Source organism: Rosa chinensis, chromosome 3 (assembly GCF_002994745.2).
Source record: "Rosa chinensis cultivar Old Blush chromosome 3, RchiOBHm-V2, whole genome shotgun sequence".
In the NCBI taxonomy this organism is placed as follows: domain Eukaryota; kingdom Viridiplantae; phylum Streptophyta; class Magnoliopsida; order Rosales; family Rosaceae; genus Rosa; species Rosa chinensis.
This window is the reverse complement of record NC_037090.1, coordinates 23,355,918-23,373,820: the sequence shown is the minus strand read 5'-3', so window position 1 is coordinate 23,373,820 and position 17,903 is coordinate 23,355,918. Positions and strand designations below refer to the sequence as shown.

At 36.6% G+C, this 17,903-nt stretch overlaps 3 protein-coding genes across 3 annotated transcripts; 1 reads left to right on the top strand and 2 right to left on the bottom strand.

Moving 5' to 3' along the window:
• Window positions 1-2,081: 2,081 nt before the first annotated feature.
• On the bottom strand, window positions 2,082-4,464 carry LOC121052290. The gene is made up of 5 exons (XM_040517003.1): window positions 4,039-4,464; window positions 3,736-3,966; window positions 3,558-3,656; window positions 2,545-2,637; window positions 2,082-2,457 (listed from the first exon to the last, which is right to left on the bottom strand). Exons 1-4 carry the CDS (start codon window positions 4,462-4,464, stop codon window positions 2,605-2,607), a joined length of 789 nt encoding a protein of 262 aa, XP_040372937.1. The 3' UTR covers window positions 2,082-2,457; window positions 2,545-2,604.
• Window positions 4,465-11,537: 7,073 nt separating this feature from the next.
• LOC112194892 (probable carboxylesterase 15) lies at window positions 11,538-13,630 on the top strand. The gene is made up of 2 exons (XM_024335144.2): window positions 11,538-12,304; window positions 13,216-13,630. The coding sequence occupies exons 1-2, from the start codon at window positions 11,613-11,615 to the stop codon at window positions 13,520-13,522; spliced, it is 999 nt and encodes a 332-aa protein (XP_024190912.1). The 5' UTR covers window positions 11,538-11,612; the 3' UTR covers window positions 13,523-13,630.
• A 996-nt stretch (window positions 13,631-14,626) lies between these two features.
• Window positions 14,627-17,489, bottom strand: LOC112192980 (cell division cycle 20.2, cofactor of APC complex). Its single transcript, XM_024332953.2, has 4 exons — window positions 17,136-17,489; window positions 16,547-16,816; window positions 15,674-15,943; window positions 14,627-15,573 (listed from the first exon to the last, which is right to left on the bottom strand). Exons 1-4 carry the CDS (start codon window positions 17,211-17,213, stop codon window positions 14,860-14,862), a joined length of 1,332 nt encoding a protein of 443 aa, XP_024188721.1. The 5' UTR covers window positions 17,214-17,489; the 3' UTR covers window positions 14,627-14,859.
• Between the last annotated feature and the right edge of the window lie 414 nt (window positions 17,490-17,903).

Genomic DNA, 17,903 nt, shown 5'->3' with positions numbered 1-17,903 from the left:
ATTTGAGTGCGCCATTTATGTGCCTAATGCACCTCCATAGCGCACTATGATGGGTCCTCATAGGCGACTAGGAAAATACGTTGGATATGAGACTCCAACAATCGCCTTCCACTTAATGCCCTTGCTAGGCGATCTCTTTAACTCTAGATTTGTGGATTGTCACTTTGACGAGACAATCTTCCTATCGTTAGGGGGAGATAAGAACATAGATGTTCAACATGAACGACAAGAATTGTGGTAGTCTGTCCCTACTATATCTCATCTTGATCCCTGCTAAAGTGACGAGATCACACATATCTGTTGCAAACATGCCTGCAAGGATGGACATCTCTACGAGAGGACGTAGTGCCACCCTATATGGAGGTAGGCATGGCATCAACTCCATAGAGAGTGGCACTCTGGTGTTACAGGCCATGGCCCCAGTTAGGATGCGTGGGAGGTCCATCGGTTCAAAGGATAATTTGGCACAACTCAATCCTTTGATCATCGACATTCAAGATCCCTCTCATGAGAATTTTCCAAATTATGGTTATTGTTGGGGGACACCTCAATATCAGAACATATTCTTGAGAATATAGAGTTCTCTGAAAATAACACTAGTATGCATGAGTCATGGGATAGAAACTCCATCATGATTGATGTTGTATTCACGTATTTCATAGCGCATGAGTTTGTTGGGTCTGATGATATCGAACCACGCTCCGTTGATGAATGAAATTTGGCCTAAATGAAAAGATGTGATCTAGGTTAAGTTGGACTCTCTAATGAAAACGAAGGTTTTTCGACCCAGTGATGTCAAGACCTCATAACATAAAATCTATTGACTAATGGGTCTTCGTTAGAAAGTGTGATGAGAAAAAGATATGGCAATCTCGCCTTATGAAACAAGGCTTCTTACAAAACGCCCTGAAATCGACTACAAGGAGACATATTCTCTCGTAATGGATGTCATTGCACTCCACTACTTGTGTTAGTTTTGTAGTTTCTAAATAACTGAACATGCAGCTTATGAATGTGGTTACTACGTATTTTTATGGGGATCTAGATATTGAATATACATAAAGGTTCCTAGTGGACTTCATTCACCCAAGTCAAGTGGCTCTAGACCACGGAGTGCATTTACAATGAGGTTGAAACCCTCGCTAAATGTTTGATTGGGAAGGGATATGTAAATGCTCAAGCGTTTCAGTGACAAGTTTTCGATTCTATCGTTGTTCATGTTGTAACATGATCTTCTTTGAAAGTCTTAAAGAGTTAAAGGAAACCGCTAAACACTTAAAATCCAAGTTTGAGATTAAGGATCTTGGGAAAACATGATTTTGTCTCAGTTGGGAACTTGAGCACCGTATTGATGGATGCTTAGGCATTTTGACTGTTAAGCCTTCAAGCATACTCATACTACAGGAGAAAACCCCTTTAGTGACAAACCTATTTTGTCTCACATTCAAACAAATTTGTCACCCATAGGTATGGGTGACAAAATCATTTTGTCTCTAATTTTGTCTCTAATAGTGGGTGACAGATTCTTATTAGTGACAAAAGCTAAATTTTGTCACCCAAAAATAAAGGGGACAAAGTATTTTTCGTCTCCTATACGCCTACATTTTGTCACCTAAAACATTTCACAATTGAGCAGATATTCTATATATGGCGGGTAATTTGAATAAAATGGCGGGATTTTGGGAATCAGTGACAAACTGTTCGGAATGGGTATGTCACCCATACTTTGAATATTTTGAAATTAATTAATTTTTTATTTTCATATTTAATTGATTATATATTATTGGTGACAAAATGTCACCTTGACACCTGGGAATATAATATCTAATTATCAATTTTATATAACAAATTTCAACACTAAATAAAACTAAATAAAAAAGTATTTAATTGCATTGAATAAATGAAAAGATAGTATAACAGAGAAAGTGAAGTTTTGCGTTTCTACACTTCTACATAGACAATAGGTAGCAAAAACAAGTTTTCTAGTTTAATAATATAAAACTAAAGTTCCATCGGAAAACAACATTAAGGTCCTAATAGCTAGTCTGCACCCTCATCTTCATCCCCATAGATATTCACATCATCATCATCATCCCCATTATCATAATCATCATCATCATCACTGGAATAATGAACATTATACCCTTCAACAGTAGCAAGTTGCTCTTCTATGTGACTGATATGCCTCAAAAGCTTTTCCACCGTGGCTGTCAGCTCAATCACCTTTTGTTCTGTCACGGAAGTATTTGCAGATTTATCACTCTCAGAATAATGGACGGGTTCCTTCCGTGGACCATAGCCCAGACCGCGAATGCCTCTACCCTTTGCAACCCCAACGCCATTTGCCAAGATATCCAACTGCATAGAGACGGGAACTTCTATTTCATCAAGTGAGGCAGCCCCAAGCACTTCAGCTAACTTCTCCTTTGTTTGATTCAATTCTCCTAACATTTTCTTCTACATAATTGAAGAAGAAAAAAATAATTAATTAAAAAGCGATAAAAACAAGATTAAAAATTGAAAATCTTTATAACAAAAGCTAACCCCAGTTTGTTCAGCTGCTTCGTTGATCCATTGACCGTCACGATGTTGATGCATAGCGCTCTAATTCTCAACAAAAGACACATTTTTACCTTTCTGTTTGTGCTCAAAATAAAAAGTTAATATGATCAGTATGCATATAATACATGTTAAAATATTCAATTTTAACTCAATACCTCAAACCTGCAGATTTATGCCAATAAATACCATAAACACATGAGCAGATTAATAATTAAACAGACTGAAGGAGCAAGCGCACATGCAGATTTCAGGCTCAAGTAATATTACGACCAAGCAGAAAACCACTCAGAACCGTGAGAATATATCACTTCTTAGTGATTCGTAAAAGTAAATCACAAGAAAACTTAACATGACTGAAGCGTACTAACATAAGGGCCAAGGACATGCCCCTTCTTTTTACTGATAGTTCCTGTTACAATATATTTTCAATAGGCAGTAGTAACCTCCTTAACTCTAACCATTTGGTTCAGTTGAAGTGCACCTCGCTGGATGCAATATCTAAGACTAGCCTTTCCTAATTCTAGAGAAGAGACAACTTCAATGTTCAAGTTGGACCTTTCATCTGTGTCATTTGAAACATATAGAAGAATCAATGACTCAGAAACCTATAGAAAAAGCAATACTAATTATTTGATCAAACAAGAAATAATACTTATGAACACATAGCAGGTTCACAGCCCAGTTTAAAACACATACACTAAATTATAACAATCGAGTCTGACATGAGGTGAAAGAAAAGGCAAATAAACAAAGAAAAACAGGGGAAGAAGTTAATTACCAATAAATTTGAAAGAAAACTGCACAATCTGCAATCAATCAGTTCAGAATTCAGAGTTGCCTACATGTATGTGTGTACTAGTTTCTATTATTCTCAAAGAATAAATCAATATCCGCACACAAAGTTAAACCAAGAGCTGAACCATCACCAAGTAAGACACCACCATGTCTAGTTACCAACAGATTTATTGTAATAAAGACTATAAATAATTCATTACCTTAAGTGCAGCTTCCATATGTTTTTGGTAAGGCCGCGAACCTCCACAGTGATTATACTCTTTCTGATTTCGATTTGCAGCATTAACTTGACTTCGTTTCTGCAATAACAGGACATTAATATACAGTTAATATAATAAAAGAACTTTAAACAATATCAATAAAGATGAATTCATATACCAGATAGGTTTCATCTATGAACAGCTCGTCACAAAGCCACTCCCATTCATCTATTGATCTTTCACCAAAGAGCTTTTCTCCGGGTGGGTGTGCTCGAGCATATTCTAAATCATGAGCATACTTTTTAAAATGTCCATGCAACTTGGATCTCCAAGATCCAAATGCCTTGGCCATCTTTTTCCCCACAAATATCCTCAGCTCTGGGTCAGTCCAATCAAACTCGAAATTAGTCTACAATAAAGTGAAAAAGAAGTTACTAAATTAGACAAGAACTAAACAGAAAAGATATATTACATAACTCACTGTCAGAGCCTCTTTGATGTCATTCTTGGCATCCTTTGGTACTTGTCTCCACCATTTGAATTTGAGTGGAGCTAATTTGCGTGTGAATGACCCAATCTCGTTAACAAACATAGCATTGGCTTCAACGGTCTCAGGGAGCTTTTGATCCGCGTCCATCTTGATTGGAATTCTCTTTTTGGTTGCACTAACAATAGCATGAGCTTTCAACCCTACTGTAATGCCACGGGTCTTCTTCACAGGTTCTGGATCTAAAGGAGGGTCACAATTCTCATCTGGAATACACTCTTCATTATCCATTCGGAGTTGAACTCTCTTCAGTTTTGGATTGATCACACCAGGAGTTCCCAACTTATTCTTTATAATGTCACGCGCCTTCTTCACAGGTTCATGACAGTTCCCATTTGGATTGGATTGCTCATCACCCATCGGAATTTGATTTCTCTTCTTTGTGGGATTGGTTGTAGCATGAGTTCCTAGCCGTAGAATATTGCCATAAGTTTTCTTCACATGTCCCTGAGATGAAACTGGCACAGAACGGCCAACTCCACCTATGATAAACAAGGAAACTAGTTTTTTAAAAACAAAATGATCATGCATCTTCCAAGGTTTACAATATGAGATAAAAATAACTTTATTTAAAGCCAAAATCTGTAATAAGTGGAGTTGGAAATAGCAACTAATATAAAGATAGCAAGTAAAGTTGAACTGAAACACTATCTATTATGCATCCTAAATGTAGAGTCTTTCCAACTCTGAAAGATGCAAACTTCTTAATCCAACTATAATCTGTCCTTGAGAGAAAACTACATAAACCTGCAAGTTAGCTGTGGAACATATTAAAAGTGTTTTTCTCAAGTAATAGCTTATATATAGACATGTACAGATCACATTATTCTCTTCCCATCAAAATATATAGATGTACCTATTTACATACATTATGAACTTAAACATGTATAAGTAGGTATGAGTGTCTGGTATAAATTTCTGTGGGAGATCATCGATCAATGGAAGAAGAAAAAAGCTATACATTCTTGTCGGGAACAGTTAGACAATGTCCCTGCCTTCAGGGAATCTAAACCTTCAAAATGACAAAGGCAGGTCGCTAATTCATAGAAGCATAAAATACACAATCAAAAGACATATACCTCAAAAATGATCATCACATCATCACTACAATTGTAGCACCATGATGAAGACTACTGATCAGATTTAACACTTAGCTAGCATTAGCAGTGTTCATGCTTTTGAATTTTGCGCAACTACTTGCTACAGACAAACCAAATCACACAAATATGAATTTAATAAACATTAGCAGTGACGCATTTGTTACTTGTTTCAAAAATGATATAAAATAAATGACAACCAAGAATTATTCCTTCATAAGTGATGCATTTGTGTCTAGCGTTATTGGTCAATTAAATTTGCTAGATCATAGGTAGCTGTTTGTGTTTTGTTCCTTTTTCCCTTATAGTCTACAGAACAACTTGAAGACAGATTGATCGTAGATTTGGAAACCAAATCACAGATATAAGCTTATCTGTCTATCTATTCATCTAAGTAATCACCTTCTGCAACTGTCCTACATCCTTATATGATTAGCTTAGCCTAGCTTCCTAAATTGAATTATTTCACCTACTTGGCTTTCGTACAAAATTCATCTAAACACTTTCAAATATGAATTTAATAATACATTTGAATCTAAGGAATTTAATACACTTAGCTAGCATTAGCAGTGACGTGTTTGTGCTTGCCTCTTGATCCATATTAGCAAAATAATCCTTATTCAACCAACAAATATGCAATTTAATAAACACTTTACATATCCAAAATCATATAATGTCTTTCCTTATTTTTCTATTATATACATGTCCACTACCATCATGTTTCAAGACTGGTCTTAGCTCGCATAAACCATAAAAAATAAAATAAAATAAAATAAAAAGGAGAGAGGAAGATATTAATAGACTACGTGGAACTTTAGAGCATACCTGGACACCTTTTGTGTAATACTAAAGCAATTTTTGGATTGAAGTGAGCTCAACAAAACCTAAAAAACAAATCAAGACAAAAGCAAAATAAAATTTCAGCTTTTCAAGGCCAAAAGATATGGTCCGCAGAAAATTAGTAAAGATATAAGTAAGCTGTGATTAAAGGTTGTTAACGCTTTCTCACACAACAAAAAGGACATTACAGGACTCTTCCTGATCATAGACCAGCTTCTTTATAAACTACTAAGGACCATAACATTAATGAGCCTACATCTAACATATTATAAGCAGAAGCAAAGACAAAGGCCATGTCAAAATGTATATGACATAAATATACGTAAATTAGAAAACTTACTTGTTCTTCTCAATATCGATCAGTTGCATCACTCTTTTTAGCACTTTCAACAATCACCTACAGAAGACAATGAATTCCAAAACAAAACTAAAGAGAAACATAGAGTAAAAACCGCAAGAGCAAAGAAGAATCATACTAGTATTCAATCCGGATGATGCTCTCTGATGCGATTCTGCTTCCCTTTTTCCTGGAATATATAAAGACACAAACTGTAAACTTTAACATAGATTGAAAATAGTACGAGTGTGACAATTGAGACTATAAGAACAATTTTATGTTTCCGCTTAGCAGAAAGTAATGCTTTGGATTTTCCATACAAAACTGTATCCAAGAACCCCGCCGTATCTCTCAATAACCTTTTCTCTGGCTATTGGAAGTCCAAGTAATATATATATATATATATATATATATATATATATATATATATATATATATATAAAGAACCAATTACAGTCACTTCCCTATATTAACAATTAGTTCCTGAAGCCATCACTATCCACCACATCAAATCCAAATATATTTAAACCTGAGTTCATCTCTCTACATAAAACTTAACCACCCCCAACAATTCCATCAAGACGTGCATATGTTAAATAAACAAGATTGTCAATTCTAAATGGGTGAGAAAACAAAAACAAAAACCCAATTAATATAAAACCAAAATTAGAGAGATGATATCATCAAAAAATAACAATACTGAAATTGAAAAGTCTACAGCAATCAAGAATTCATATCCCAAACAATTATCCATTGTTTTCTTACCAGTATAAGAACCCATCATCTCAACTGGTATATTGTAATCAAAACACAATTACAATTGAAAATTGAGAATACCCATTGAAACAAATCAAATTATAAAAAGAAAAGAAGACAAAAATTAAAAATTTACCTGATCGATAAAAAACCCAAGATGAAGGGGTTTGGTGCTGGTGATTTAGGATGATTTTGAGATTGGGCTGCTGGGGTTGAGAAGTGAAAAGAAGAGATTAGAGAGAAGATGATGTAGTAGTTTGAGGTTTGAGGAGATGAAGTAGTTGTCGATCGAAGGTGGAGTTCATGTTGCTGGCAGTTTGAGGTTCGAAGTTGTGAACGCTTGGGAAAATAGATTTCGCGGTGGATAGGATGAAAGAAGGAAAAAAAAGAAAAAAAGAAAAAAAGGTATTTATACCTCATCCTCTTTTACATAATACTACACCGTTTTGGAGATTTGAAGTCTCAATGTTTTTTCCTCTCAATTAAATTTTTGATTTCCCGCTGGTGGAATAAAGGCCAACTGCCTAAATTATAAAAACAATAGGAGGCAAAATTATATTTTGTCTCTAATAAAAAGTTGAGACAAAAAGATTTTGTCTCCTTTCTTTATTATTTTGTCAAGCAAACATTAATATAAATTTAATTTAAGATGACAACTTATTGGTGACAAACTAAAAAATTGTGCCACCCATTATAGTTATTAGTGACGCAAATGACTTATGTCGCCTATACTTTTGTCTCTAAAGGGGTTTTCCCTTGTAGTGGATCGTCTGTAGTCTTTATCCTAAAAAGGGTCCTCTTCGTCCGAAGGATGATGACGAAGATCTGCTAGAGGCAGAAGTCCATACTTGAGTACAATAGGCGCATTATTGTACTTAGCTCAATGTACAAGACTAAACATCTCATTTGCAGTGAACTTGTTAGCTAGGTATAGCTTTGCACCAATGCGACGCCATTGGAGTGGTGTAAAAGATATGAGCTTGTTCTATCCCTAGATAAAGATGATGGATTCGGACCTATCACACACCAGGAACGCCGCCAACACTGCCCTGCATCCTCTATCCCCATTCCAAAATGATATTAGTATTTTGGAAGGTTTTGTTAATGCTGGGAATCTCTTTGACCTACACAAAGGTTATTCCCAAACTGTTGTGTGTTCACCATGGGTTAGACTGCGATATCTTAGAGGTCTGTAAAACAGACCCTAGTCACTATATATATCTTCGAACCATGCAGAGATCATTGTTCTTCATGAAGTAGTTTGTGAATGTATATGGATTGGATCAATAATTACACATGTTTGAAGCAATTGTAGTTTGAAGTCTACCACAGATTAGCCTACGAGCATTTATGAGGATAATGCTGCTTGCTTTGAACAAATGAAGCAAGACTTCATCAAAAGCGACAACACCAAGCATAATCAACAACAACAGGCTCTCCCCAAGATCAAAATGAACTAGGTTCGATATGAGGTCAATGTGGCAGACTTGTTTACAAAGTCATTGTCTAAATCCACTTTCGAGAAACATGTTGGTAGCATCATTTGTGGAAGTTATCCAAACTCCCATGATGGTAGTCATCAGCGGAAGATGCAGACATCAGGGGGAGATGCCTACATGTTTGGTCTCTAAACGTGCAGATTGTGTTGTACTCTTTTTCTCTTTTGACCGAGGTTATTTTTATTCCACTGAGTTTTGTGTTACTCGACAAGGTTTTTGACGAGGCAAAGAGAGGAGCACCACATTTGGGCGACACAAGGGGGAGTGTTTAAGGAAATTTAATTTATGTGTCTAGCCCAAACTCTGGTGTCTTGTCCAAGTTGTAATATGGTTAGTCTTACAAATGTCATCGTAGATATCCTAATCATAGTACGATTATATTTTCTTGTAAGACTCTGATTCTTTACTTGTAATCATCTATATAAAGAAGCCCCTATTAAAAATGAAAACACAACTCATTCTCCAAATTCTCTCTACTGTTCTCTCTGCATTCTTTTTTCCTAAAACACTATAAAAATTTTCAATTAATAGATTTTGATAATTTTTGGATTAGCCAGTAGTAAGAATATATATTTTATTTTTTGTCAGAAAAAATTTTCAATTAGGCAAAAAGGGTTTATTTGATGTTAATAATGTGTTTATTGGGAATCAGAAAAATTTATTCAGGAAGATGTTAAACAAATAGACAATTCTCAGTTGCCCTCTATTTTTAAAACAGACTAATGAATAATTATGTTGGTTTTAATATTGTAAAGATAGTTGGCCATGAGTCTATGTATGATCAATCATACAATTTTTGAGACCCAAAATCAAATATATAGAACTTGTACTATAATCAACTCACATTTTGATATCTCAAATTTCAAAATCATCACTTTGTTACTTTAATTTTACATTTTGTCACTAAATTTGGTATATGTTGTCAAATTTTCATCAGATTAATTCAAAAAGTTATTCTTAATTATTTTAATGACAAATTTATTTGCATGTTCCAAACTCATTATTGAATATAAAGTTGAGGTATCGAAATAATTATTTTGCAACTTGAAAGACCAAAATGCCAACAAACTCCAAGTATTGTCGGTAATTTTTTTTCCTCTAATTTTGATCTCTCAATAACTTACCTTTTTCTTCTTTTATTATTAAAACTCATTTAAAAAGGATAGACCATCAAGTGTGAAGTCTGAACTGTAGTAGGCCACTTCATCCATTATCAATTGATTTTGGATGTAAACTCCAGATTACTTTATCAATCGATCAGCAGGGTCTGCAATGACCCTGACGCCCTTGAATTTCTTATATACATGCAATAGCTAGTTTATCACTTTATTGAACTGATTCAAGAAAGAACATTCATTTAGCTTTATAGGCTGCCATTTATTTATTGAAAGAATTAGTCTAGGGGGAGAACTGTGTGCAAGATAGTCAATAATAAGAACCAGCGGTGCTACAATTAGGTGATGTATATTTAGTGTCAAAGCCGATTGCATCCAGTGACTGGAGGAAAGAATGTGGTTTTCTGCTATTTAGAGCTGCGACTAGGAAAATGAGGAAGAGGAAAATATTACAATGGTGGCAAGCTAATTATTGTATATATCGTTTTGATATTAGTATCGCTTTTCCTTTGATGCTTTTGATATTAGTATCGCTAATAAAGTGTTTATTGCTTTACCCAGTCCCATAGCCGTTAATCTTTCACCAGATGTCGTCTTATACAACCAAAAGCTCTGCTTTATAATTACCATGCCTACCTTTTTTTTTTTTTTTTGAAGAGCTATAAGTCATGTAAAGTTATGTTTTTCTAATGTGAAGGGATAATCGTGTTTAAGCTTGGAATAGCTGAGCATTTTGGAGATGTATGCTATATGGAGCTTGTCTATGTCAATCAACGAACAACAACAGATTAGAATTAGACCATATCTAACTTATACACAAGAAATTAAACAAATTGATATCATATGAACAATTTAGAAATGGTATGCCAGAAATTCCAGAAACGATGTCTACAGTTAATAGCAACAAGAGCAATATGAAAAATAAAATAAAAAATCTAATTTCTCCCCAGATGCAACATTTATGTACTGTAATATATCAACTATACCCTATCACTTCTCTCAAGATGACACTAACTCTGTGGTTCAACAAAAACAGATGCAATTCTCTGCAGCATTTACAGATATATGATACAGAATTTCCATTGTGTCCCAACTAGTGACAAAATTACTTAGTGATATAGTCACTTCCCATTACCTTCAACGAATGCAGTAGTACTTGGGAGAAAATGGCATCAGACTTTGTTTGGAGCAGATCATGATGGGTTAAAAAACTTAAAATTCAGGTTAAAATTACGTTCAAGACTTCAAGTCATGCGTATATATAATTTTCTGTTTATAATGTGGTTAAAATTATGTTAAACGGTCCCCCAATTGTAGTTCTTAAGTTCACCTTAATTTCCTTAATTAATTAAATTATGGTCCTGTTGTCCATGATTAATACATAAAATGCACTGCATGAACTATTACGTAGTTGTAGTGGACTATTGGTTTACTTTATTCCGGAGTAATATAGTTAGACTTTGATAGTGGGTTACTTGTGTCTTTATCACGCCAGCAAAGGAAACCATTGTTAATAATGGTTATTGGGCCATTGCTATTGGTGTCACTCACCGATTATTGGTATCCATTGGCCCAACTGACACCATTAGTGATGGTGTCTGACAGTCTGAAGGCCAAATTTGCAGTAGTGTATACGCATGCATGAGTTTGTTTTCATAAATAGGACAAAAAAATAAAAATAAAACCACGTTTGATACTGCCCATGTTCCACTTTCAATTCTATAACTACCATCTAAATTTCAATTTATTATCATCCACTACGTATGTACTTTCAGAACATTTTATAAAAACCAACCACTATGTACCATTTCTCCTCTATATGAAGTTATGAACCATAGCTCTTCTTTATCTTCAACACCAAAAAATGGGTTCCCGACCTCACGTTGTAGATGACCTCGGTGGCAATCTCCATATCTTCAGCGACGGTTCTATCTGGCGTCGCCCTTTCAAAGACATAAACTTCGGCCCTATTCGATTCATCGATGACAGTTCCGTCATCTTCAAAGACATTACTTACGACCAAAACCTCAACCTCTCCCTCCGTTTATACAAACCAAGACTAACAAACCCTACTTCCTCAGCTGCCAAGCTCCCGGTGGTGCTCTACTTTCACGGCGGCGGTTTTTGCGTCGGCTCACGTGTCTGGCCCCACTACCGCAACGTATGTGTCCGATTGGCAGCCGAGCTCAACGCCCTTGTGGTGTCACCGGACCACCGGCTTGCGCCGGAGTATAAGCTCCCTGCTGCGCTGGACGATGCGGCGTGTGTGGTGGATTGGCTGCAAAGGGAGGCCTTGATGAGTGAGAGTGGCGATGACTGTGATGCATGGATACGTAGTGGTGTCGTTGACTTCGATAGGGTTTTTATCGTGGGTGATTCTTCCGGTGGCACCATAGCTCACCACCTGGCGGTTTCGCTCGGAGGCGGATCAGTCAAGGTGGCGCCGCTTCGGGTACGGGGGTACGTGTTGGTGGCGCCATTTTTTGGTGGAGTGGAGTGGACAAAATCAGAGCAGGAGCCTCATGAGCCACGGCTGACATTGGATGTAGTTGAAAGGTAATTCTTTCTAGCTACCGGCCTCTAGTTCTTAATTAGCTTGACGAATTAATTATATGAATACTATGAAGCCAATATGGGAAATAATGCTTCTTCATGCATGCCACCGTTCTGGAAAAGAAGAAACAAATTTTTTGGTTGGAAAAGATGAAACAAATTTTGGGCCAACTTTCAGAATGCAAAACGATTGCCGCAGGTAGCAACTTACTATCGAAGCTAGGAAATTTTTTTAGGTGAGGGTGAAATCCCAACATCATTACAAACTTAGTGTATGACAACGAAATTGATAATGGTTCATTGATGCAGTGGTTAATTGAAGGCTAGGTTCATGTAGCTTAATCCTTACAGATTGTAGGTTCGGATATGGAAACTTATATTTTGGACTTGCTTAAACCTATTTTTGACTTTGTGATGGCAAAAACTGGCTACCTTGGAGAAGCCTACACATAGCTCCGCTGCTGGGTACGAATAATTAAATGAAGATTATTGATAAAGATGTAGGACTTCGTGATATTATAAGTTGTCATAGGTAGACTTAGTTATACTTATACCACTAATTAATCAACACTTGTCATAGGTACCAGACCAAAAGAAAGTCATTTTCATAGGATCGTAGATTTAAATAGTGCATAATCCAATTTAGTTAGTATGACCTAGTACCTACTGATCCAAAATGATTAAGATAATTAACTATATAAGTATGACCTACAATTAATAAGTAGTGGTGGATGATCGTCTCCACATGTAAATGACTCGGTTATAAATTATAGACCATCAAGTCTGAACTACAGTAGACAAAATCTTAAAATCCAGAGAACTAGGGGTTCAAGAATTAGTCTATCAGACCATTTCTAGCTACTTTTTGCTGTTTTACTTTACTAATTTTGTGCTCTTCACTGTCAACTCTTTAGACTTTGGAGGCTTTCCCTGCCAGAAGGGGCAACCAGGGATCATCCGCTGGCAAACCCATTTGGACCAAACAGTCCACGCCTTGAGACGGTGGATCTTGATCCCATCTTGGTTATTGTGGGTGGCGATGAAATGTTGAAAGATAGATCGGTGATGTACTGGAGTAAACTAAAAGAGTTGGGAAAGAAAATTGAATATGCGGAATTTGATGGAGAGCAACATGGCTTTTTCTCAATTAATCCATACTCAGATGTTGCAAATGAAGCATTCCACGTTGTTAAGAGATTTGTGATTGAAAACTCCAACTAAGACATTGATCAATGACGATCATCATCATCTCTCGTTGTTTGGAAAACTTTGGAGTTCGTCAGTTAAATATTACCATGCACCAATAAATTATGGAGTGTACTACTGAATTTCATCAAACAGAAATCACGATTTAGTTCTTCTGCGTCTCTCTATTTCTTCTTTCTTCTTTTTCTTCCTCAATCTCCGAAAACCTATAACATGGTATCAGAGCTTAGATCAAACACCTTAGTATAGTAATCACTAATCAGCAGTGCCTGCAATGACCCTGGCGCCCTTGAATTTCTTATATGCATGCAATAGCCAGTTTATCACTTTATTGAACAGATTAAAGAAAGAACATTCATTTAGCTTTATAGGCTGCCGTTTATTTATTGAAAGAATTAGTCTAGGGGGAGAACTGCGTGCAAGATGGTCAATAATAAGAACCAGCGGTGCTACAATTAGGAGAGATGTATATATAGTCAAAGCCGATTGCATCTATTGACTGGAGGAAAGAATGTGGTTTTCTATTTAGAGCTGCGACTAGGAAATTAAGGAAGAGGAAAATAATGCAATATATGGTGGCAATCTAATTATAGTATCGTTTTTATATTAGTATCGCTTTTCCTTTGATGCTTTTGATATTAGTATCGCTAATAAAGAGTTTATTGCTTTGATGCCTTTAATCTTTCACCAGATGTCCTCTTACACAACCAAAAGCTTTGCTCTATAATTACCATGCCTTACTTTATTTCTTTCCTTTTTTTTTTAAGAGCTACTAGTCCTGTGAAATTATGTTTTTCTGATGTGAAGGGAGAGTCGTGTTTAAGCTTGGAATAGCTGAGCATTTTGGAGATGTATGCTATATGGAGCTTGTTTATGTCAATCAACGAACAACAACATATTAGAATTAGACCATATACACAAGAAAACAAATTGATATCATATGAACAATTTAGAAATGGTATGCCAGAAATTCCAGAAACAATGTCTACAGTTAATAGCAACGAGAGCAAAATAAAAAATATATAAAAAAATCTAATTTCTCCCCAGATGCAACATTTATCTACTGTACTATATCAACTATATCCTATTACTTCTCTCAAGATGACACCAACTCTGTGGTTCAACAAAAACAGATGCAATTCTCTGCAGCATTTACAGATATATGATACAGAATTTCCATTGTGTCCCAATCAGTGATACAATTACTTGTGATATGGTCACTTCCTATTACCTTCAACGAATGCAGTAGTGCTTGGGAGAAAATGGCATCAGACTTTGTTTGGAGCAGACTTGGCAACTTCTGGGATCCCAGTCACTTGGTAATATACTGATATTGTCACTTTCCATTACCTTCAACGAATGCAGTAGTACTTGGGAGAAAATGGCATCCGACTTTGTTTAGGAGCAGATTTAGCAACTTCTGGGATCCCAAACACATTCCAGAACCTCAGAGTCTCGTCCCCTGCTGATGCAACAGTGAACCCATCTGGGCCCTGCGTCATATAGAGCACTCTAGAAGTGTGACCACTGAGCTCTGCCAACCTCACCATGGAAGGGTACTTCCATAGGATGAGCTGGTTCTCTGTAAAGCCATGAGAGCTTAGCAACTCGCGTTCATGGCTGTTCCACAGTAAAGCACACACTTGAGAGCCTGTGTTGACTGAATTTACGCAGGAGCCTGTGTGTGCATTCCAGAACTTAATTGTATCATCCCCTTCACCGCCACCAGAGGCTAGTAAATTCGCTTGGAATGGACACCAAGAAAGGGCTTTGACTGCTGAAGTGTGATCTTGAAGCCTGTGAAGCCAGTGAGCATTTGGAGAGGCAACTGACCTATCCCATATGAAAACGAGATTATCGTTACCTCCACTTGCTAGCTGTTGGCCAGAGGCAGACCATTTTAGTCCACAAACCTCCTCCTGGTGGCCCAAGAAGGTTTGAACAATATGGGATCTAACTCTTACGTCATTGTTGATAATATTTCCATCCCTTGAACCTGTTGTGAGAATCTCTTTGTTCCATGCCAATGAACCTACTCGTTCATGGTGAACCTTCAATTTTCTTAACTGCATTGTGATTAGCATAGTAAGTAATAGCACTAAATGTTTTGTTTCAAAGGAAAAGAAAAACAATATATATATATATATATATAAGCAATGGTCTTACCAGTTTAACAGAAATAGAATCCCACAATTCGACACAAGAATTGTTTAGTCCAATAGCAATGTGCCTCCCATCAGCAGCCCAGCTAATGCTTGTAACAGGACCATCATCATCAGAAACTGTGACGAGCTCTGAGGTGGAGCTGTTTGAAGCATCCCATAGGTACACCGTGCTTTCAAGAGCTATTGCAAGGATGTTGTTGCTGCCCCAGTCCAGTAAATTCAAGTAGAAATCATCAGAGAGATCGGGAGCATCCAATATCTTCTCTGCAGTCTGCAATATCAATTTGGATCGGTTAGCGCAGCCGCCCGGCATTACTAGCGCGCGCACGCACACACTCAATTTGAAAGAACCAGTAAAGAACACCATACAGCATTAATTACTAGCACACACACACTCTCAATTTGAAAGAATCAGTAAAGAACATAGTATTTCTACATGTCATACACACAGAGAGACAACTCTCTCTCTCTCTCCCCCCACGTCTGTGCACACTTTGACAAACCAATTTAAAAGTAGCAGCACAGCAACACTCTTAACGCACACATTACAAAATCAACTTGAATCAGCACAGCCACACTGACAATATATTACTTTTGCTATAGCACAGATATATTGCAATATATTCAAAAGTATTAGCACCGCAAGAGATATTCCTATGTATCACACAAACAGACACTCCGACTACTCAATTTGGAAGAATTAGGATTCCTGTAGATCATATACACACACAGCATATGCTCATCCTCACAGATACATCCCCAAGTAAATCATAACTCTAAACAGCCCCGCAAAATACTTAGCATCAAAGCAACCAAAAGATGTTTAAATAAGCTACCAAAGTCCCATTCAATCCCGAAGCTTATGCAATTATACCTGAGAAATGTGTCTCCGGGGCCTGGATTTGGCCTTATGACTTGGAGGTGAAAGCAATGCCCTAGGAATTGGTTCAATTGGGGCAGGAGGTTTGCTCTTGAATGTAAGAATTCTCCGGTTCATGTTGAGTGTTTCAGCCAATAGCTTCTGGTATGCCACACTCGATGCAGAGCTCTCAACTGGGTTCTCTTTGCCTGTTCTCCTCTCTGTGAGCACGGCATTTGCATAACCAATGTCCATAGACTCCCTATCAGGAATGAACCTATCCAACTGTAACAACAAAACAAAACTCAATCAGAAAACTAATTTGGGACAAACCTATCCGACTGAAACAACATATTGAAATTCAATCAGAAAACTAATTTGGGATGAACCTATCCAACTGTAACAACATATGAAATTCAATCAGAAATAAAGAAAATGATTCGAAGTTCGAATCTTGATCAAACCATGTGGTGGGTTTCAATAAAAATTAGGGTTTCGCCAAAAGAATAAAAACCCAGAATTGGGGCAAATCGTTCACAAAGAAAAACCCTAAATTTGGGACAAAATCGAATCAAATTAAAGAACCCAGAGATGGTTTCCTTACGTTTTCTCGACTACGCTTTCTTGGAAAGAGCGGTTCTTGAATTGGGTAAAGGGAATTGACCTTTCTTGATGAATCCATAGCACCTGAACCCACAAATTCGCACAATAATAAGAGAAGGAGGCACAGAGAAAACAAAAAAAACAGACGATGAAAGTCTGCGATTAATCGAAAATGAAAGAAATACGAAATCAAAAATTGCGAAATTGAAAGAGAAGAGAGAGGAATGGCGGTGAGTTTGATCGTTCTCGGCAGGGCGATTGTGTGAGAGAGAATGGAAGGGAATGGAATGCGCTTTAGGAAATTGAGGGGATTATCCGAATAGGTGTTTGTGAAATTTGAAGGGTTTTCTCAACGGCTAGTGGTTTTAAATTGGAAACTCTTTATCTCGACGAAAACCCGAGTTTGAAGCCCAAATCCGGGTCCGATTAAGCAAAGGACCGATTTTTTTTTTATTCTTTTTTTTTTTTTTTGGAGTATTTGGATTTGAAGTTGGCTTACCTATTTAAAATCTCAGTTACTAAATAATTAAATATATGTATATGCCAGTTCCTTTTGCATTATACAGCGTAAGAATTAACTAAAAAGATAGGCTCATTGTTATTGCTGTAGTGCGAGTCTTTGTCAAATTCACCATGCTTTTTCTTTGTAGAGAAAATTTGAAAATGTTAGTTCAACAACAAGAGGGATGGGGCTACATTGTAGTAACTTTAGTTGGAAGAAAAGTTAAATGGAGTGAATTGCAAATAAGGGTTAAAACATGAAAGGTGA